Source organism: Sus scrofa, chromosome 12, assembly GCF_000003025.6.
Source record: "Sus scrofa isolate TJ Tabasco breed Duroc chromosome 12, Sscrofa11.1, whole genome shotgun sequence".
In the NCBI taxonomy this organism is placed as follows: Eukaryota; Metazoa; Chordata; class Mammalia; order Artiodactyla; family Suidae; genus Sus; species Sus scrofa.
The window spans coordinates 22570115-22591620 of NC_010454.4; the positions used below are offsets into that span (position 1 = coordinate 22570115).

Sequence of the window (21506 nt, forward strand, 5' to 3'; positions counted from 1 at the left end):
GGACCCTTGTCCCTTCCACTGTCAACTGCTCCCTGTGTCCTCCAGGAAGCCAGGGATCTCAGCCACTCACCAAGGATGACTAGTGGGATTCAGCCCAGGGTTGTGCCAGCTGCCACCTCCAAAGGCCCCCAGCAGTCCAGGCCCCTCAGAGTGGCTAGCACCGGGAAGGGTGGGGTAGAGAACAGAGGACAGGGCAAGGAAGGCCTATGTTCACCACGTACAAGAGGAGTTTCCGCCATGGCTCAGCGGGTTAGGAACCTGACATAGTGTCGGAGTTCTGTTGTGGAGCAGCGGAAACCAATCCGACTAGGAACCAGGAGGCAGCAGGTTCAATCCCTTGCTTCAATCAGTGGGTTAAGGATCTGATGTTCCCATGAGCTGTGGTGTGGGTTGCAGACACAGCTCAGATCCGGCGTTGCTGTGGCTCCGGCGTAGCTCCGATTCAACCCCTCGCCTGGGAACCTCCATATGCCACATGTGCAGCCCTAAAAAGACAATAATAATAAAATGGGAACCATATCTGTCTCACATACTCCGATCATCTGATTGACATAGAAGGGTCTTGTCTCCTTCCTTGTGCCTCAGGTAGTGAGGAGACACTGTGTCCTGTCTTTTTTCTTTGTTTTTGGCAGCCATGTGCAGCATCTTCATGTAGGAATCTCAGTTTCCAGACCAGGGATTGAGCTGAGGCTGCGGCGATGAAAGCACTTAAATCTCTGGATGTGCTCAAGAGAGGACTCATTTTAACCCCCTCGCTCTCACCCCAGCCTGGACCCCTAGCACCCAGGCTTTGGAAGTGGCCCTGGCCAGCCCACAGCCAGCACCAGCCAGCTCGAGCCCGAGGAGCAGCCGCTGATGGGATGGTTCTGGGAACCATGGCAGATGCCAGGTGGAAGGCAGCAGTTTGCCCTGGTCCTTGCCTCCTCAAATCCTGCTGAAAAGGAATAAACTCCGAAGTTTCCGTTGTGGCTCAGTGGTTAACGAATCCGACTAGGAACCATGAGGTTGCAGGTTGGATTCCTGGCCTCGCTCAGTGGGTTAAGGATCCAGCGTTGCTGTGAGCTGTGGTCACAGATGCAGGTGGCTACAGCTCCAATTTGACCCCTAGCCTGGGAACCTCCCTATGCCGCTGGTGGGGCCCTAGAAAAAGACAAAAAAAAAAAAAAAAAAAAAAAAAGCAACAAACTCTGGGAGTTTCCATCATGGTGCAGTGGAAATGAAGCTGATCCATATCCATGAGGATGCAGGTTCAATCCCTGGCCTCTCTCGGATCCAGTGTTGCCGTGAGCTGTGGTGTAGGTCGCAGACGAGGCTCGGATCCCTCCTTGCTGTGGCTGTGGCGTAGGCCGGCAGCTGCAGCTCCAATTCGACCCTGAGCATGGGAACGTCCATATACCTCAGGTGCAGCCCTAAAAAAGGGAGAAAGAAAGAAAGAAAAAATTCTGCACCCCTGCACCCCTCTCAGGACTAAGCTATAGTAAGCTTTTCAGGGTAAATCCTCACCCAGTAGATTCCAGGCAAAGGTGGATGTGGGCTTGCTGCCCATCTCTGTCTGCTGGGCCTGGTTCCCCAGCCGGGGATTAGCCAAGGTGGGGGCTGCTTCAGTCACGAGTGGCTGCTAAGGCTGCCAAGCCTGGTCCAGGATGTCTTTCTCAAGGTCACCTCAGGACAACGACCTCCCTTCCACCCCCAGCCAGAGACCAGGCTGCAGGGAAGGGAGGGGCTCTCCAGGGGAGGACCCCCTACAGGCACGTGGGAATTCTACCTGGAATTCAGCCAGGCAAGGGTAGCAGCACAGCCCAGACCTGGGGTGAAATCCCAGTTCTCCCACTAGCTGTGATGTGGGGCAGTTGTCCTCAGCACATCAGCTTTTTCACCTACAAAATGGGATCCTGCCACCCCGTCCCCAACCAATCTTTTTTTTTTTTTTTTTTTGTTCTTTCTGCTATTTCTTTGGGCCGCTCCCGCGGCATATGGAGGTTCCCAGGCTAGGGGTCTAAATGGAGCTGTAGCCACTGGCCCACGCCAGAGACTGGGGGAGTGGGAGATCCTGCTGTGGCTCAGCGGAAACAAACCCCACTAGTACCCATGAGGAGTCAAGTTCGATCCCTGGCCTCACCCTGTGGGTTAAGGATTGCCGTGAGCTGTGGTGTAGGTTGCAGATGCGGCTCAGGTCAAGCTTACAGCTGCAGCTCCCATTCGACCCCCAGCCAGGGAACGTTCATATGCCCTACAGGTTCAGCCCGAAAAAGCAAAAAGGAAAGAAGAAAGGAAGAATGAAAGAAAAGATTGGGGAAGAAATTCTCCATTAAACTAAAGAAAAATTTTATCATAGGGTTTTCAATCTTATACCAAATTGGAGAATAATTTAATGAACCTGCCTGTACCCCTTACCCAGCTTCAAACAACTCATGGTCAACCCATGACTATACTCACACTCTCTGCCCTACCCTCTGGGTTATTTTAAAAGCAAAGCTGAGACATCATTTCACTTGAATCTCTTAAATGGGAAGACTTCAAAAACAAAAAACGAAAAACCCACAATGCCACCATTACCCTTTAAAAAGTTAACCATGACTTCCTAATAGTATCAGATAATCTCATCAGAGTTCAAATTTCCCCCAATTGCTCGTAAATGCTTTTTACAGTTCTCTGGTTTGGATTTGAATCAAATAGGTCAACACATTACATTTGCTCGATATGTCAAAATTTCTTGCAATCTAGAGATTTCCCATCTTTTCTTTTCTTGTAATTTTTTTGTTGTTGTTGAAAAAGAAACTGGGTTATTTGTTCTGTAGTTTCCCAATCCAGATTTTGGTAATTGCATCCCCATGTTTCATTTCATATGTTCCTCTATTCCCTCTATTTCTGCTAAACTAGTAGTTAGATCCAGGGAGTCTGATTTCTGGCAAAAATAATGCCCCGTTGGACTTCACACCTCTGGAGGGAGGACCTGTCTCTTTGTGATTTGAAGATTGAGCAGCAGGTTCAGGTGTTACCAACCTGGTACCTTTCTTATAAAGGTCCTCCCATCATGTTAAGAGCTCAAATGACATAAATCTTAGACAAAAACATAGACAGGGAATTCCTGCTGTGGCGCAGCAGGATCAGGGGCATCTCTGGAGGCAGGTTCGATCCCTGACCTGGCCCCGTGGGTTAAAGGATCTGGCGTTGCTGTAGGTGCGGCGTAGGTCCCAAATGCAGCTCAGATCTGATCCCTGGCCCGGACCTTCACATGGGTGGCCAGAAAAGAAACAAAACAAACAAACAAAAACAAAAGGAAAAAATAGACTAATACAGGCAGCGGACAGAGACCAGACCCTTCAGGGTCTATCTGGGTTTAAGTGGAAGCATGAGGGAGCAGGCAGATCGATGTTTTGGAAGGGTGACTTTGGACATTGAAGGATGGATTGGAGAAAGAAGCCGACTCAGCCAACTGAGTGCTATGGGATTCCATTACGGCTTTCTGGAGGGCGTAGAACCAACCCTAAGGACAGAAAGTGGGGAGTTCCCGTCGTGGCGCAGTGGTTAACGAATCCGACTAGGAACCATGAGGTTGCGGGTTCGGTCCCTGGCCTTGCTCAGTGGGTTAAAGATCTGGCGTTGCAGACGCGGCTTGGATCCCACATTGCTGTGGCTGTGGCGTAGGCCAGTGGCTACAGCTCCCATTCAACCCCTAGCCTGGGAACCTCCATATGCTGCAAGTGCGGCCCTAAAAAAAAAAAAAAAAAAAAAAAAAAAAAGGACAGGAAGCAGATCAGAGGCTGGGGAGGAGGGAGACGGCGCGGAGGGGGTGGGGCAGGTTGGGTTGGAGGCAAGGTAACGGAGCTGTCGGAGCTGTCGCTGACTTGTAGCTGGTGGACAGCGCCTGTGTCTTTGTCAGGACTCATTATCCCACCCAGCCCAGGAGGTGCTGAGGATCTGGATGCTCGCCAACTCCCAGGCTCTGTTAGAGCGCCCTCTGTAGCTTTGGGTCCCATCAGGAAATCGCACCCGGATGAGAGTGCCTTGTCCATTCAGTCTTTTTTTGTTGTCTTTTTAGGGCGGCACCTTCGGCATATGGAAGTTCCCAGACTAGGGGTCAAATCGGAGCTGTAGCTGCCAGCCAACGGCACAGCCACAGCAGTGCTGGATCCTTAACCCACTGAGCGAGGCCCAGGGATCAAACCTGCGTCTCATGGATGCCAGTCAGATTCGTTTCAGCTGAGCCACGACAGGAATGCCTCCATTCATTCAACGAGCAATTCTTGGACATCGACTCTGGGTCAGGCTCCATGCTGGGCACCAGAGACTGGCAGACAGCCAGAAGCACCTCAAGAAACATCCAGCCCGGCCGGTAGGCAGCCTCAATCCATCCGACACCTTCGCAGGGCCTTAACTGGGGCCGACCTTTCCCCTCCCCCTCTGCCCTCTTCCCCTCTCTGCTCCGGCCTAGCCAGGTGGTGCCAGAAAAAAACTCACAGCTGTACCAAAAAATAATCTTTATTGTCACTAGTATAAAACAGAGAAGATCAACTGGCCTCTCGGTCTGTACAAAGTGTGGGGCCTAAAGACCACCTGAGCTGCCCCCATCTCTCCCATAATGCCCTACCCCAGAGCGGTGCCCGGGAGCTCCGTGAAGGGGAGGGGTCCACCCCAGGGCCCTCCCTTAAGGAGAAGGCGAGGGTGGATGAGGCGAGGGGCTGGGGGCGGGGGGCACTTCGGCCTGAAAGAGGCAAGGAGCAGAGAACACCCAGGTCCTGGGTCTTCACGGTGAGCCTGTCCCTGCCTTCTTCATGCTCCGGGTCCATCCTATATGCGGAGGGGTGGCGGCGTGTGGCCTGGAGTGGCTGAGGCGCGGGCCCGCCTGCCTGGTGCTCAGAGGGCTACACGGGTGCAGCAGTGGCGCAGCAAGCAGGGCAGGATGCCGCGGTTCAGCTGGTGGAACTCCACGAGCTGCAGCAGGTCGGTGAAGCGAGTCTGGCCGTCGTCCATGCTGAAGTAAAGGCGACCCTCCTCCTCGCTCTGGGGTGAGCGGCCAGAGGGGTGGCAGGTCAGGGAGGGGCGCCAGGCTGCGGGAGCTCCCTCCTGGGCCAGGGCTGAAGTCCCCCAGTGCTTTCGCAGGAGAAAGCAAAGAACAGGAGATCCCAGACCCGGGGGTGGGGGGTGGGGTGGGGGGCAGGGAGGGGATGCCTCTTGAGAGGGCCTGAGAGGAGGACAGGGTGCTGGCAGTCCTGTGTCTCCACTGCAGGAACCCGGGACTACTCACTGGCAGGATAAGGTAATGCTTGACTTTCTGCACGTGGCACAGAGAGAGGACAAAGCCCTGTGGGTTCCGCTGACTCTCTCGGACCAGGAACAGGCTGCCAGGAGACAGGGCACCATGACCCAAAGACACAGGGCTGCCACTTCGACTGAGGTCTCTGCCCGGCCCAGCACTGCCCCTTACCCGTCTACCAGGCCCTGCTGCCCGATGAGCCGCTGGCTCTCCTCGCGGGAAATGCGTCCATGGAACCAAGGCTGGGTGCGGTGGATGGCTGGGGTGAAGGGAGGCAGATGGACGGTCACTCCGGGGCAGGGACCCTCGTTCTAACCACCCCCACTGGGGGCGCTCAGAGAAGCCACGGCAGCCCCACCCCTGGGGACGCTGGGCCCTCACCCACCTGCACTGAGGCTCGTGCCTGAGGATGGGGTGGGCAGGCTGAGGCGGTGGTTCGTCTTCTTCTGCAACACAGTGGGGGACACAAGGGGTCAGGGCGTGGCTGGGGGATCAGCGGCCCCTCAGGGATACAGAGCCCTCCTTCTGAAGCTGCCCCCCACCCCCCGGCCCTCCCTTTCATCTTCCCACTCCATGGAACCTCGTGTGGGGAGCAGTTCCCAGGATCGACATGCAGATGAATGCAAACCCTCACCCTCCAGGCCTGGGCCTCCTCCAGGGCGGCACTCAGAGCCTCCCGGGGGTTCTCGATGACACGACCAGCATGGCCGGAGAAGTCCATGGCCACCAGCGTGTTGTCCGAGACGCTCCTCTGCAGGTGGGAGAGGATGGGGTGGGTGGAGGGGCAGAACAGGACCAGACTATTCCTGGCACAGGGCTTGGGTGCCTCCCCCGACCCATCCCCCGCTAACACCCCTGTGCTCACTCACCAAGGGTGGGGAACCTGCACAGGACGGGCGCAGGTGGCGGGACTGTGCCTGCTGGTAATTCTTATACAGCTGCACCCCATACTGGGGGATGGAGAGAGAACGAGGTGATGGGGGGGCTGGGCCATGACACCCCCCAGACCAGGTCTTCCCAAGGGCAGGTCTCTATCTCTGCCCCTGGATAAGGGGCTTCCTAAACCAGAGCTGTGACTCCAGCTTTGGACCAAGGATTCTTTTTTTCCTTTTACAGCCGCGCTTGTGGCATATGGAAGTTTCTAGGCTAGGGGTCGAATTGGAGCTGTAGCTGCCAGCCTACACCACAGCCACAGCCATGCCGGATCTGACCTACACTGCAGTTTTCGGCAACACTGGATCCTTAACCTACTAAGGAAGGATGCATCCTCACAGACGCTATGCCAGGGTCTTAACCCACTAAGCTGCAACAGGAACTCCAGACCAAATTCCAAGAGAGCAAGGCTGTGATGCCCCCTCCTTCTAGAGACTTCCTGAGGGCAAAGCTATAACTCCTGCCTGACACCAGGGATCCTGAGATGGGCCCAGGCCAGGATCTCACCTTGAAGAGGCGGAAGGCAGCTAACCAGCAGGTACGGCTCTGCTCGTCCTCGCTGCAGAAGATGCGAAGGCCCTTGTGGCCATTTCGAAGCTTGTTTGGCTGTGGGGAGAGGAAACTGGCTGGTCCCACATCTGCCTAGACCAGGTATCGTTTCCTGTCTCCGTGGGGAGAGGAAACTGGCTGGTCCCACATCTGCCTAGACCAGGTATCATTTCCTGTCTCCGTGGGGTAGGGCAGGGAGCAGGGAGAGGGGTCTGGGTGTCCCCGAGGGAGCTCAGAAGCCCCAGCTAGGTTCCCCAAGCCTGAGCAGCTCCCACTCCCTGCCAGGCCAGGCCACACTCTTCACCTTGATGCAGAAGCCGAAGTCCGTGGGCATCCCGTACAGCTTGCGGCCCTGGGTCACCACGTACACATTGGACTCGTTCACATCGGCCACATACTGCAGGTGCCTCGGATCCTGGGCAGTGGGAGGGAGCGGGACTTGGTTCAGGCAGGCCCATCCCCCATCACTGCCCCCCTAAGCCATGGGGAGGAGGGGACAGAGGGATGCAGAGAAGTGCCCGGGGTCACCCATCGAATAGAAGTAGAGCTGGGACTTGAACTCAGTTCATCTGTCTCTCCCACTGCTACCTCCTGGGGCAGGTAAGCTGGGAGGGAAAGGGGACCTGTGAGTCTCAGGGCCTGGGGGCCAGCCCAGGGGCGGGGGGAATAAGGTCCAGGAGCTCCAACAGAAGGACCAGGGAGGGGGTGTCGAGGGGCTGGGGGCTGTCACCCTCGAGATCTCACCTTGGAGGTGCCCTTGGTGGAGTAATAGAGGCCAGACCGGCGTAGGAAGCAGAAGAAGCGTTTCCAGAGCTTGCGTCCTGAGCCCCGTAGCTGCAGGAAGCCCTGGATCTCTGGGAAACTGCCTGCATTCAGGAAATTCTGAGGCCAGAGGAGAACAAGAAGAGGGTGAGCGGCCCAGAGGTGGAGATGCACACACACACACACACACACACACTCACACACATACACACACGCCTTTGCAAGAGGTACTCCGCGTGCATTTATTTTCCTCATTTAGTAAATGAAGAAACTGATATCCACGCAGGAAAAGTGACTTGTCCACCATCCCTTAGGGCTGCACTGGGCTTTCCACCTCATAGAGGGAAGGGCCAGGCTTCAAGGCCAAGAAACACTGGCTGATCCCGGGAATCACAGACACGCTGTGAGATGGGGCCGTCCCCTCACCTGGATGAGGTCTTCGTGGGACAAGCCCGTGTGGGCGTCCAGACAGCTGGACACCATCTTCTCTGGGAACAGGGAGTGCTGGGGGAGAAAGGAGCCAGGAGTCAGGGATGGAGGGTCCAGGCTGGGGATCAGGATGTCCTGGTGCCCAGACGCCCCCCCCCACACCCCCTCCCCGGCCAGCAAAACACTCACTGGGGCATTCTTGAACAGTTCATACTTGGCGAAGTTTTTCCTGAAGACAAAGCGGCTGTCTCCGCCAATGGGCCAGGCAGCCTGCACTTCCACCACTGACTCATGGTCCTCCAAGCCCCGCTCTGGGGTCAAGGGCGAGAAGCAGGGGTGAGTGGGGACCAGCCAGGCCTCCCCGATGAGCCCAAGCTGTGAAGTGTCGCCTCCTGGGCCAGGCAGCCCCCCTGCTCCCCAACTCACCCAGTGCTAGGTGGGGGTGGCACTCCACCAGCCCCCAGTTCTCGTCGCTCAGGGCGTGAGACCGCTGCACGAGCATCTCGCACACGTAGCGAGCCGTGGCGCCCGCCGCCACCTCCACCGAGCGGCAGGCCCCGTCTTCACTGTACACCTTTATAACCTGCATCCCAGGAACGGCGGACGGCTCCAGAGGGGCAAGGCGTGGCCCTTTCCCTTCCCCCATCTGCTCTACCCTCGGGGACCCGGGACCAAATCCCCCCACCTCCTCCAAAGTGACACTTACATCCACCCCACGCTCCCTGCCTTCTCTTTCCCAGGACAACTCACGTGGGGGCGGCTGGCGTCTCGAGGGAGCAGCCCCCTTGCACTGGAGGGCCCCCCAAGGATGGGGGTCTGTGAAGGAGGGCTGCAGAGCTCGGGGAAGGGGTTGGGGATGGCGGGTAGAGAGGTTGACCGCGGCTCCTCCTCTCGAAGTTTCCTGGGGACAGAAGTGACAGTGAGCTTTTGTGCACTAGCCCAGGGCTGACTGCTCCCGCGAGCCCTCCCCAGCCATCACCCCCATTTTACCTGCTGGTCGGAATGGGCAGAGGCTGGGACCTCTTTACCTCCCCAGACAGAGGGACATCGGGAGATGGGGGCGTCCCAGGAGGGGTCCCAGGGGCGGGGTACAGGTCCTCCGGGGAGCTGCTGAGATGAGACGGAGACAGACCCAGCTCCATGACATCTGAGGGAGAAGAAAGGGCTGACGCAGCGGCTCCTGTGCCCTTGTCCTGGAAAGAGGGACCAAGAGGACCCAGACCGCCTGACGTCACCCAGCTGTCAAGGGGCGCTTCAGTTTACACAGCACCTCGCTGCTCCTCCTATAACGAGGGTTTCCTGGAGCCTTTGGGGAAGGGTAGAATGAGCCCATTGACAAGAGGGGACACTGAGTCCCTGAGAAGGAAGCATTTTTGCCCCATCACAGGTGAACCAGGGAGGAGGATTGGGTGTTTGGACTCTGAGTCCAGTGCTCTTCCTTTGGCCCTGAGTTACCCAAGGGAAGAGCTATGAGGGTCCCCCTGCCACAAGCCAGGCAGCAGCAACAGACTCCATGACCCACAGATGGTCTGGGGCTCGGTATCTCTCAAGGTCACCACTTCATTTCCAAATGCGGGGCGCTCACTCCTCTGGGCTCTGCCCCAGGCTTTTCCAGCGCTTTGTTGCCAGAGCCTGTTGTGGCAACGCCTGCCCAAGCGCTGAGTGATGCACAGAAAAAGAGAAGGAGGAACCAGGAGGGCCAGAGGTGGCCTCAGTGGTGGTGGGAGGGAGAAGGCTAGCCTGGGGGCCTGGGCCCCAGCAGCCCCCAAACCTTGTGTGTCTTCCCGGGTTCCTCCTACCCCACTTTCTTGAGGCCTCCATGCCAGAGTTACTTCCTCCAAGAAGCCTTCCTGGCTTGTCCACATTCAGACCGAAGAGCTCCCTCTGGACCCTGGGCTGGGGCCTCTGCATCAATTACTGTGCACCTGTTGTATCCACCCGCTGGTCTCAAGATGCCCGGCCACCCCAGGCAAGGCCAGGGTCTTATCACTCGCACATGCTACAAGGCTCCCAGGACAAGCAAGGATATTAGAGATGGGCAAAGATGCCCCTTGGAGGGTAGAGAGGGATTGCAGCTCCCTCCTCCACAGGAACCAAACCCTTTTGGCTGGGCCGAGACCTGGGCAGACCTGGTAGAACTTCAGCCCCCTGCCTGCTTTCGGGATGCTAGACCAGTGGCCAAAGGGATCCCCCCAGCCCCCAGGATGAAGCAGGTCCCTGACTTTTAAGTGAGGGCATGAAGATTTTGGTGGGAGGGGGAGACAGGTGAGTCAGGGTGGGGCGGGACAGCACTGCCTGGGGCTCTCCATTCAACCTTGACTCATCCGCACAACTTCCTGGCTTAGGAGAAGCACAAACAACCCTGCCTCTACCCACCCCCTCCACTCCCGCCCCCAACATAGGCGCCTGGGAGGAATGGGGGAGGGCCGGGAACAGGATGGGGGAGGAGGATGCAGGGCCTGAGGCTCCTCTGACTTCATCTCTCCTCCCCACCTGCGGCACAGCTCCACTCCTCCAGTCCAGGTGGGACTGGCAATGGGACCTACTATGGGCTCCTGGCCACTAGCCCAGCCCAAGAGCCCCCTCACCCAGGAGGGAGAGAAAAAAGACCTGGCCCGGATTCAGAAGCCCATCTGAAATGGAGTTAACCTCTCCGGGGTGCCCCTCACTCTACATGCAGCAACATCCTCGCCTGTCTGGCCAGAGGTGTACTCAGGAGCAGGAGTGGAAAGTCAAGAACAGGAGTTTCCGTTGTGGTGTAGGGGAAAAGAATCCGACTAGTGTCCAGGAGGATGCGGGTTCGATCCCTGGCCTCACTCAGTGGGTAAAGGATCTGGCGTTGCTGTGAGCTGTGTTGTAGGTCAGGGCCCCGCCCCGGAGCTTGGATCCCTCTTTGCTGTGCCTGTGGTGTAGGCCGGCAGCTGCAGCTCCGATTTGACCCCTAGCCTGGGAACTTCCATATGCTGTGGGTGCGGCCCTAAAAAGCAAAAAAAAAAAAAAAAAAAAAAAAAAAGAAAGAAAGAAAGAAAAAAGAAAGTCAAGAACATACAAGAGGACTGACAGGCCGGCAGGGAGGGAGAGCAGGGTCCTGCCGGAAAGGGGACCCCACGCCCACCGGGCGCCCATCCACACCAAACACAGGGCCCCCTCCCACCCCCAGCCTCCTCTCTGGCAAACAGCCCTGGTGACTTTATTCCAGGGAGGACTAGGGGAGGGGCTGCAAGAGAGATGAGGTGGGAGTAGAACCGGGTCCTAGCCCTGGAGCCTGGGCAGCGCACCCCCCCACCCAGCCCCCTCCGCATCCACAAGACTCTCAAGCTTTCAAACTGGGTCCCTCGCTAAAGGCTCTGTTTAAACAACTAGCCTCGCAACTCCATCTGTCCCCTCAACACTGCGTCTCGCTCGTACCTGCGGCTTCCCCAGGAGCCTCTCCTGTCCCGGCGGCTCCAGCCCCACCCTCTTGCCCGCCCTCCCGGCCTCCTGCCTCCTTGTTTACTTCCTGAATCTGGCCCCACCTGGCTGGCCCCGAGGGCGGGTGGCAGGGCCCACAGTCTAGGGCCGGGAGAAAACAAGGCCACCTTCCGTGCCTCCCAGGTGGGGGGAGGGGCCGGAACAGCCGAAGCCTGAACCCCCGCCGGGAGGAGGCGGGAAGGCGCCCTCCAGGCCCAGGACCCCGCGCCCCCTCCCTGGAGCGGGGGGGAGGCCTTACCTGTCGGGGAGCTCTTAGGGCGAGGGCCCAGGTGAGGAGGCGGGAAACCCCTAGGTGACCCGGAGTTGGGGGGAGGGCCCGGGACCCTGAGGCCCCGCCCACTCCCTCACTAAGGGGAAAAAACACCCAATGGGAGTGAGGGGGGGCAGCTCTTTTAAAGTTTAATTTGGGAAGAATGCTAGAGTGTCTGCGAAGTTAATCATTACAGGCCGCTTGCCTTCACGGGGGGCCCCCCCAGCAGGAGAGCAGGGGGAGAGGGGAGAGCAGAGTCCAGGACGGGCAGACCAAGAGGGGGCAATCCCGAGGGACAGCGGGGTTGGAAGGACTGACGATGGCGGGCAGGTGCACTCTCCATCCCCGACCTGCCCGGGAGGCCCAGACTCGGACCCGGGTCTTTCCCCAGCCGCTTCAGACAAGGCACTCGCCCCCGCCCCAGGCACGCGCGCACACACTCCCCAGCACCCCCCACCACACACACACACACACGCACACGGCACTGCGGATCCCCCCGCATCTAACCCTCCAGTCTACCGAGACCACATCTTTCGGAAGCCAGGAGGGACCCCCCGCCTGCCCACCCCCACCGTCCCATCCGAGGGCATCCTTGTGGCCGAGTGGGGGCTACACTCCAGAGAGACGGCGTTCTGGCAGTTTAGGGAATCCTTGTCCCTTACTGCCCTCCAAATTGAGGGTGCCCCCGTGGCCCCCGCGGAGACGACTCTTTCATAAAGACTTGGGGGAACTCAAGCTGCGGTCAAATCAGACAGAGCAAGAGAGAGACTTGGGGCAGCTCCCTCGGTATCTGGACCCTCCCCTCTCAGCTCTCTTTCTGGGAATGTGGGGAGGGGCTAGTTTCAGCGGGAAAACCGCGTCTCCAGGAGGCGAGAATCTGTGATCTCGCTTCCCGGCCCCGTCAGCTGGTGAGTGTGCGTTTGGGATGGGGGCGACCTGGGTGCGGGGAGTTGCGGAGAGGGTCGGGAGGAGCCGGGAGGGCAGGAGATGAGAGTAGGGAAAGACTGAGGGCAGCTGGTGAGGAGGGGGCGGGATGGGAGGCTGGAGGAAAAGAGAAAGTGAGGCCGCCAGAGCAACCCAGCAGGAGGCCGAATCTTTTTCCATATGGACCCTGGGGCTCCCCACCCCCAAGATGAAGTGTCCGCTTTGGTCCTTACCTGGACCCTGGGCGTTGGTACACCGGGCTGGGGCCACCGATTTAAGGAGGAAGACGCCAAGCCCTTAACTACCTGTCCTCCTCCTGTCCCCGCCCTGGCCTGACATCACTGAGCGAGGAAGGGAAGGGGGAGCCAGGCAGACGCCTGGCCGCCCACCTGGGCAGCCAGCCAGCCAGCTCTTGGCCCTGAGACTGGCACAGCCTGGGGCCCTGGTGCGGCTAGAGGTGGGAGCAAGTTGTCTTCTGGGACGAATCTCCGTCCCCTTACCTGGAAGAGCCCCAGCAGGAGTCGCAGGACACAGGGGCTGAAGTCCGGCTCTGTCTAGGAACCTCAGGTACCTGGACTTGATTTCAAATCGGCTCCCTCTATTCTACAGGTGGTAGGAGGGTGTCCTGACTTTGGGCACAGAAGGAGGGGGAAGGCTGAGCCCTGTTGTCCAGGCACCTTGCCCAGGGAAACAAATTATCTTGGGCAGGTGGGGGCGGGGCACGGGGGAGGGGCGTGGGAGGAGGAAGCCCAGGAGGAGGGGCGGGGCCTCCCCAACACTACGCTGGCTGGGATTGTTTTTGTCCTTAGGCTGGCAGCAGGTGACTGGGGAGAGGCGATTGAACTGAACTGAGCAGCCCGAGAGCGAAGGTCCTCACCACCTGGGAGGGAGAGGCTGGGGGCTAGAAGGTCAGGGGAAAGGGCCCCGCCCACCCTTCCCAAACCTGGAATGTTCATTGGCCAATTTAGGGGGCTTGACTGCAGCTCTGGGGCCTACCCCCCTGGGGCAAAGGGCGACTCTTCGAAAGCCGGAGGCCAGCCAGAGGGGTGTCCAGCAACTTGGCCTGCCCCTTGACCTCCAGCCACAGTCTGGCCACCCAGCCTGCATCCTGGCCCCTCGGAGGCACCTGGGCTAAATCCTGTCTTCTGAGCAAAGTCCAGGGTCTCAGTCTCCTGAAATCCAAGGGGTTAGACGAGGTCCCCTGGTGAGAGGAGTGATTTGGGGAAAGCTCTGGCCAGGTGCTAGGGGACTCCCCTTGCGCTCTCCTTCAGCACTAGGCAAACACAACGGTGAAGAGCCCGCCTGAGAGGCTGAGATCAAAGACAGTAGCCACCTCCCAGCCCAAGCGGGTGACAGTTGGATAAACAAACAATTCATAGGGGTGATAAGAGGTCTGCCCCCCCCGGGGGGGGGCGTGGAGGAGTGGCTCCAGGCTCAACTTTCTCCAAACTGGGTTTTCCTTGGAAAAACCAGTATGAGAGGACTAAGCCAAGAAGTGAGGGAGGGGCGAGGTCACCTGGGCCACAGAAGCGTTTGTGCAAAGCGCAGTAGACCATTCACTCAGTCACTCCTTCATTCACTTGACTAATATTTGTTACGTACCTACTATATGCAAACCCCATGCTTGGCACTGGGGATACAACAAAATGACCTGCCCTTATCTTCATGCAGCTCCATCACAAAGACTTATGTTAATCAAAGAATACACAAATAATAAGAAATGGCACGAGACAACTACACTGGGAGAACAACTTACCTGGGAGGTTGGGAAAGACTTCTCCATGGAAGTGACCCTGGAGCAGGGGGGAAGTTGTCTTGGGGCAGGGGACAGAAGTGGATTGATGGATGGGAATGTCACCTTTCATGATGACAGAACAAGCGCCAAAGCCCTTGGCAAAAGGGGACAGAGCATCTAGAGGCAGAATGGGGGTGGAGAAGGAAGGACAGGAGGCCTTACAGGTGTGGCTGAGCAGGTATGGAAGGTGTGGCGAAAGGCTTTGTACACAGCTGTTTCTCAAAGTGTGGCCTGTGACCACAGCCTCCAACGCTCTCTAGGCTTGTGTAAAAAAACAGGTCCCTGGGCCCCTCCCCAACTACTGAATCTTGGTCTCTGGGGCCAAGACCCAGGAATGTGTGGTATTGACAAGCCCTCCGGTGGTTGTTCTGTAAACCAGGTTTAAGAGCCATCCATCCTGTCTGTCCAGACCAGCAGGAACTATGGGCAGAGGCCAGACTCTGCAGGGTCCATCTGGGCTTTAAGTAGAGGCACAGAAGAGGGGCAGACTTATATTTTAGAAAACTCACTCTGGTGTTGAAGGGTAGGTTGGCGGGGGAAGCCAGATTCGGAGGGCTGAGTACGTTTCCATTTATATGACTTTCTGGAGTGGGCAGATGAGAAGGACCCAAGGCAGATCTGGAGCTGGGAAGAAGGGAGAGGGGTCGACCACAGAGATGCCTGTGAGGAGGTAATGGAGTTGCTGGGGATCTTGGTCTTGACGGTGGACGTACACCAGTGTGTCAGCACTCACAGAAAGGTACGATCAAGAGGATGGGTATAACTGTGATAAATTATATATGGGAGTTCCCATGTGGCTCAGTGGTAACAAACTCAACTAGTATCCATGAAGATGCAGGTTCGATCCCTGGCCTTGCTCAGTGGGTAAAGGATCCGGCATTGCCGTGAGCTGTGGTGTAAGTGGCAGACACGGCTCTGATCCTACTTGGCTGTGGCTATGGCTGTGGCCGGCAACTGTGGCTCCAATTCGACCCCTAGCCTGAGAACTTCTGTATGCTGTGAGTGCAGCCCTAAAAAAAAAAAAATTATGTATGAATTTTTTTTTCCTTTTTCTTTTTACACTGCTACAGTTCTTGCAGCAGCACTGGATCAACGCACTGAGCAAGGCCAGGGATCGAACCCCCATCCTCACAGAGACAGCATCTGGTCCTTAATCCAGTGAGACACAATGGGAACTCCTGAATTTCTTAAATAAAAGCAACAATAACAAAGAATAGATTTATAGATCAAAGGAATCAAGAATCCACGTAAAAACCCTTACATTTCTGGTCAGTTGATATTTTTACAAAGGTGCCAAGATAGTTCAATAGGGGAAAGGATAGTCTTTTTTTTTTTTTTTTTTTTTTTGCTTTTTGCTATTTCTTGGGCCGCTCCCGCGGCATGTGGAGGTTCCCAGGCTAGGGGTTGAATCAGAGCTGTAGCCGCTGGCCTACGCCAGAGCCACAGCAACTCGGGATCCAAGCCGTGTCTGCAACCTACACCACAGCTCACGGCAACGCCGGATCGTTAACCCACTGAGCAAGGGCAGGGACCGAACCCACAACCTCATGGTTCCCAGTCGGATTCGTTAACCACTGTGCCACAACGGGAACTCCAGGATAATCTTTTTGATAGTTGCTCTGGGACAATTTGTATTTATTTCTTTATTTGCCTTTTTAAGGCCTCACCAAGGCATTTGGAAGTTCCCAGGCTAGGGGTCGAATTGGAGCCACAGCTGCCGGCCTACACCACAGCCACAGGGACACCAGATGTGAGATGCATCCTATGCCACAGCTTGCAGCAACATTGGATCCTCAATCCGCTGATCGATCGAGGCCAGGGGTCAAACCCACAGCCTCATGGATACTAGTCGGGTTCTTACCCTGCTGAGCCACAGTGGGAACTCTGGTTCTGTGACAATTGTCTATCCTTGTGCTAAAAGATGAATTGAGATCCTTGCCTCACACAACGTACAAGTGTTAACTCAAAACTGATTACAGACCTAAATGTAAAAGCTAAAACTATAAAACTTCGGGAAGAAACTATGGGAGAAAATAATCTTGACCTTTGGTTAGGCAGAGATCTCAGATATAAGAGCAAAATCACAAATGACAAAAGAAAATAATTGGTAAATTATATTTCATCAAAATTAAAATTTGGGGGGAAGTTCCCATCGTGGTGCAGTGGAAACAAATCCAACTAGGAACCATGAGGTTTCGGGTTTGATCCCTGGCCTCCTTTAGTGGGTCAAGGATCTGGCGTTGCTGTGAGCTGTGGTGTAGGTCACAGACACGGCGCGGATCTGGCATTGCTGTGGTTGTGGTGTAGGCCGGCGGCAACAGCTCCAATTAGACCCCTAACCTAGGACCTCCATATGCCAAAGGGGCAGCCCTAAAAAAAAAAAAAAAGAAAAAAGAAAAGAAAGAAAGAAATCTTGTGAAAAATGGAGGAAAATGTTTGCAAATCATAATCTGACTAGGGACTTGGTATCTAGAATAGAGTTGACCTTTGAACAATGCAGAGGTTAGGGGTGCCGACAACCCTTGAGCTGTAGAAAATCTAAGTATAACTTCACAGTCAGCCCTTCCTATCCATGGTTTCCATCTTCAGGTTCAACTAACCTTGGATTATGTATTATGTATTTATTGAAAAAAATCCATGCATAAGTGCTGCATGGTTCAATGTTGTATTGTTCAAGGGTCAAAGGTATATAAAGAACACTTACAAATCAATACTAAACCCACTGAGCGAGGCCGGGGATCGAACCCACACTCTCATAAATGCTAGTTGTATTTGTTTCTGCTGCGCCACAACGGGAACTCCAAAAAAGAATGGTTTAAAGAAATGCTAGGTTTGGTAACCTGTAAGGATGTCCCCAGGGAGAGAAGAGACAGAGAGTCAGCCTCCATTTCAAAAACTGCAAAATGGAAATAAAGAAGCCAGCTCTTTATTTATTTATTGTCTTTTTTAGGGTCACACCTGCAGCATTTGGAGGTTCCCAGGCTAGGGGTCGAATCGGAGCTGTAGCCGCTGGCCTACGCCAGAGCCACAGCTGCAGGGGATCTGAGCCCTGTCTTCGACCTACACCACAGCTCACAACACCGGATCCTTAACCCACTGAGCGAGGCCAGGGATTGAACTGGAGTCCTCGTGGATGCTAGTTCGCTAACCGCTGAGTCAGGACGGGAACTCCCTTCTCAGTCCCCCCGCCCCCAGCTCTTTATTGCGAAGCAAGGAGGAGACGGGAGGTGAACGTGAACGTGATGGCAGCATAGAGCCTACAGAATGGGAGGCTCAGAGCCTCAGGTTTTCGAAGGCAGGAGAGTGGTAGCGATTGCCCAGACTGTGCCTGCAGTCTAGCGCTTAAGAGTCAGAAGTACGTGACCGTGTAACTATTGAGTGGTTTAAAATGCCATCAGCATGTTAGCGAGAAATGGCAACTGTTCTATCGCATCAGCCAAACCCAGGCTCTGGGTCCGCTTGCCCCACTTTCCCTTCCTTTTGTAAACTGGAGAGCGTTTTGCAGTCTAAGACATTTCATTAGATTAAATAAGACCGTGAAGTCCAGCAGACACCAGGTGCACGGCAAGTTAGGCCCTCTGATAGCCCGGGAGCAGGAAAGTGGTCTGGACCCACCTGCCCTTCAAGCTGGCGATGGGGTCAAAACGTAGCAGCCGCCGTGGCCTGCAGGGGGCGCCCAGACGTAAGGAGCGGCCCCGTCCGGCGGCCCCGCCCCGTCACGTGCCCGCGGCGTCTCGTCATACCCGGAAGCAGCGGCAGAGGGGAGCCGGCGGCAAGGCAATGAGCGGGGAGACAGGGCCGACATCCGTAGCGCCCCCTCCCGGGGAGATCGAACCGGGCAGTGGGGTCCGCATCGTGGTTGAGTACTGGTGAGCGGCTCCGGCCAGTGCGAGGATTCGGGCTGAACGAGGGTGGGTCCACTGGAGTAACCTTTCCCGAAATCCAAGTGGACCCCAGGTGTCTTCTCCCTAGTGAACCCTGCGGCTTCGAAGCGACCTACCTGGAGCTGGCGAGTGCCGTGAAGGAGCAGTATCCGGGCATCGAGATCGAGTCGCGCCTGGGGGGCACAGGTGAGGCCGCAGAACACCTGCTGAGTCAGTGTTCTAAATCCCAGCTCTACCACTTTCTGGCTCTGGCATTGGCTGTTTTGAGGTTTTTTTTTTTTTTTTTTTTTTTCTTTTTTGTCTTTTTAGGACCGCACCCACAGCATATGGAGGTTCCCAAGCTAGGGGTCGATTCGGAGCTGTAGCAGCCAGCTTACACCACAGCCACAGCAACGCAGGATACAAGCCACGTCTGCAACCTACACCACAGCTCATGGCAACGCTGGATCCTTAACCCACTGATCGAGGCCAGAGATCAAACCCGCATCCTCCTGGATGCTAGTAGTGTTCGTTAACCACTGAGCCACAACGGGAACTCTGTATTGGCTGTTTCACATCGTGTACAGTAGTGAGTGGCACATAGTAAAACGGCCAACCAACGTAAGGCCCCTACCTGGTGAGGCGGGTCACAGATGAAGCCTGTTGGGGAAAACGGATGAGACTGAAGTGCAGAGTTGGAGGGGAGGGAACCTTTTATTGAGTTATGAGGCTGAGTTCAAGGGAAAGATACACTGAGACGCCTCCATTATTAGGTTCCTCTGGCTTTGATACAGGGTTGGCAAATGGCTTTCTAGAGTCCTCATGGGGCCAGCGAGGGACAAGAAAGAGCCGGTGTTAAATCTAAGAGTGGGGAGGGCCCCACTTTGGAGGGCTTCCCCTGACTCTTACCTGTTCTCAGCATCCAGTTCATTCATCCGTTTGTTTAATACCAGGGGCCTTTGAGATCGAAATCAATGGACAGCTGGTGTTCTCCAAGCTGGAGAATGGGGGCTTTCCTTACGAGAAAGATGTGAGTACTTGCAATGCTGGGAAGATCCCCGGCTCGCCCTGCCCCCACAACGAATGCATCATCCCATTCCCTGTCTCTGCCTTCTAGCTCATTGAGGCCATCCGAAGAGCCAGTAACGGAGAACCCCTAGAAAAGATTACCAATAGCCGCCCTCCCTGCGTCATCCTGTGACTACATGTGTTTCTAGGTTCCTGCTCTTTTGGGATCCAAGCCTTGGTTGCCCCTTTGGTCCTGCTGAGGGCTCCCCACTGCCTCTTTCACCTCACTTAGCTCCTGGTAACTAAGAGACCCTGGCCCCCACTTCGCACCTTTGGGTACCGGGAGGAATAGATGCATCTGTGGTCTTGGGGGTGGAAGAAGACCCTCTCCATGGACACTTCCAGTCACTTTATGCCCCTTTCCCAGGATCAGTGCCCACAAAAGCCTGCATCCCCCTCCAGCTTAGCCGTACCTGTCAGATGCTACCATAGTTGTAATTTATTTTCACTAGCCCCAGGCAATGTCAGCTATCAGCAATAAAGTGGCACTGCAAACACCTGTGCCTGCTGGTGTGTGTTTTTATGTCTGGTCTGGGACTGGGGAAGGGCGAGAGGACAGAAGCCAGCCCAACCAACCTTTATGCCACCAACGTAACTTTGCTGGTTGGATGGGTTTTTTCTGGATAGCTACTTCTTTTTATTTTGGTTGCTCTCAGCACACTGAAGTTCCCAGGCCAGGGACTGAACCGTGCCGCAGCCACACCAGTGCCAGATCCTTAACTGCCTGAACCACCAGGGGACTCCTGCATAGCTACTTTTCTCCCCTCCATGGTGTATAATCCTTTTTTTGTTATGAGATGGTTTACTAATATTTCGTTTAAGTATTTCTGTTACATGAGCTATTTGACTGTAGTTTTCTTTTTTTGTGGTTATTTTTGCCTGGCTTTAACACTGGAAAATATTGACCTCCTAGAATGAGTTGGGAATCTAGTTGCCTTTTTACACAAACTAATACTTGCTTTATGTCTTAGTATTTCCTTCTCTCATTTTCTTTTTTCTTTTTCTCTCCTTTAACTGCAAATGTTTTCAAAAAGTTTTTTCTTTTTTTGGCTGCCCCATGGGATATGGAGTTCTTGGACCAGGGATCAGATCTGAGACACAGCTGTGACCTACACCGCAGCTGCAGCAACACAGATCCTTTAACTCACATGCTGGACGGGGGATCAAGCCTGTGTCCTGGTGCTGCAGAGATGCCACTGATCCTGATGTGCCATAGCAGGAACTCCTTTTTGATTTTTAATTTTTTAGATTTTGTTTCTTTTTTACTGGATAGCTACTTTTTTTTTTTTTTTTTTTTTTTTTTGCTTTTGATGGCCGCACCTATAGCGTATGGAAGTTCCCAAGCTAGGGGTTGAATCAGAGCTACAGCTGCCAGCCTACAGCACAGCCACAGCAACACTGGATCTGAGCCACATCTGCAGTCTACATCACAGCTCACACATCTGCCGGATCCATAACCCACTGAGCGAGGCCAGGGATCGAACCCGCATCCTCATGGATGCTAGTCGGGTTTGTTACCACTGAGCCACACACAGCAGGAACTCTAATTGTAATTCAGCGACCTCCTCTCAGAGCCAAAGCAGGGAAGATGAGCCACATAGTAGGTGCTGCCTCTTCTTTCCTCCATGACTCCCTCACCTACAGGGAGGAAATCACCCCATTCTGGTGAGGGGCCTTATGAGTTTTTTTTTTTTGTTTTTTTTTTTGTCTTTTGTCTTTTTGTTGTTGTTGTTGTTGCTATTTCTTGGGCCGCTCCCGCGGCATATGGAGGTTCCCAGGCTAGGGGTCGAATCGGAGCTGTAGCCACCGGCCTACGCCAGAGCCACAGCAACTCGGGATCCGAGCCACGTCTGCAACCTACACCACAGCTCACGGCAACGCCGGATCGTTAACCCACTGAGCAAGGGCAGGACCGAACCCGCAACCTCATGGTTCCTAGTCGGATTTGTTAACCACTGCGCCACGACGGGAACTCCCTGAGTTTGTTTTTTCTAAGCAAGAATGTTCTGGTTACCAGAGGCCTCTCATCAGAATCCCAGCTCCAAGTTGCCCCCCAACCCTAACGCCAGGAAACTGGAAGTAGGCTCCTCATTCAAGCTTTTGGAAGACTCCTAGCCAGTCCCTCCGGGAAAGATGAACTGAATGTGAGCTGGGAGGTGAGCGGTAGAGGGAGGGCTCAGAGCCACCCTGACAGAGACTGGTGCC

General features: G+C 55.3%; 2 protein-coding genes across 10 annotated transcripts; one reads left to right on the plus strand and one right to left on the minus strand.

The window, feature by feature from the left end:
- GRB7 (growth factor receptor bound protein 7) lies at nucleotides 4465–13272 on the minus strand. Of its 8 annotated transcripts, none has more exons than XM_021067040.1 (15): nucleotides 13076–13272; nucleotides 8921–9077; nucleotides 8681–8831; nucleotides 8357–8513; nucleotides 8120–8241; nucleotides 7928–8005; nucleotides 7484–7621; nucleotides 7044–7154; nucleotides 6698–6796; nucleotides 6127–6207; nucleotides 5892–6008; nucleotides 5643–5703; nucleotides 5429–5516; nucleotides 5249–5342; nucleotides 4465–5004 (listed from the first exon to the last, which is right to left on the minus strand). In XM_021067040.1, the coding sequence occupies exons 2-15, from the start codon at nucleotides 9070–9072 to the stop codon at nucleotides 4858–4860; spliced, it is 1596 nt and encodes a 531-aa protein (XP_020922699.1). In that variant the 5' UTR covers nucleotides 9073–9077; nucleotides 13076–13272; the 3' UTR covers nucleotides 4465–4857. The 8 variants fall into 8 exon arrangements, with proteins under 8 accessions (XP_020922699.1, XP_020922698.1, XP_020922697.1 ...); XM_021067039.1 differs by lacking the exon at nucleotides 13076–13272 and adding an exon at nucleotides 12809–13051; XM_021067038.1 differs by lacking the exon at nucleotides 13076–13272 and adding an exon at nucleotides 12809–13051 and having other exon boundaries at nucleotides 8921–9123.
- On the plus strand, nucleotides 18080–19798 carry MIEN1 (migration and invasion enhancer 1). 2 transcript variants are annotated; one of them, XM_003131517.5, is made up of 4 exons: nucleotides 18080–18239; nucleotides 18343–18440; nucleotides 19187–19263; nucleotides 19351–19798. In XM_003131517.5, exons 1-4 carry the CDS (start codon nucleotides 18151–18153, stop codon nucleotides 19432–19434), a joined length of 348 nt encoding a protein of 115 aa, XP_003131565.4. In that variant the 5' UTR covers nucleotides 18080–18150; the 3' UTR covers nucleotides 19435–19798. The 2 variants fall into 2 exon arrangements, with proteins under 2 accessions (XP_003131565.4, XP_013835160.1); XM_013979706.2 differs by having other exon boundaries at nucleotides 18089–18239; nucleotides 18328–18440.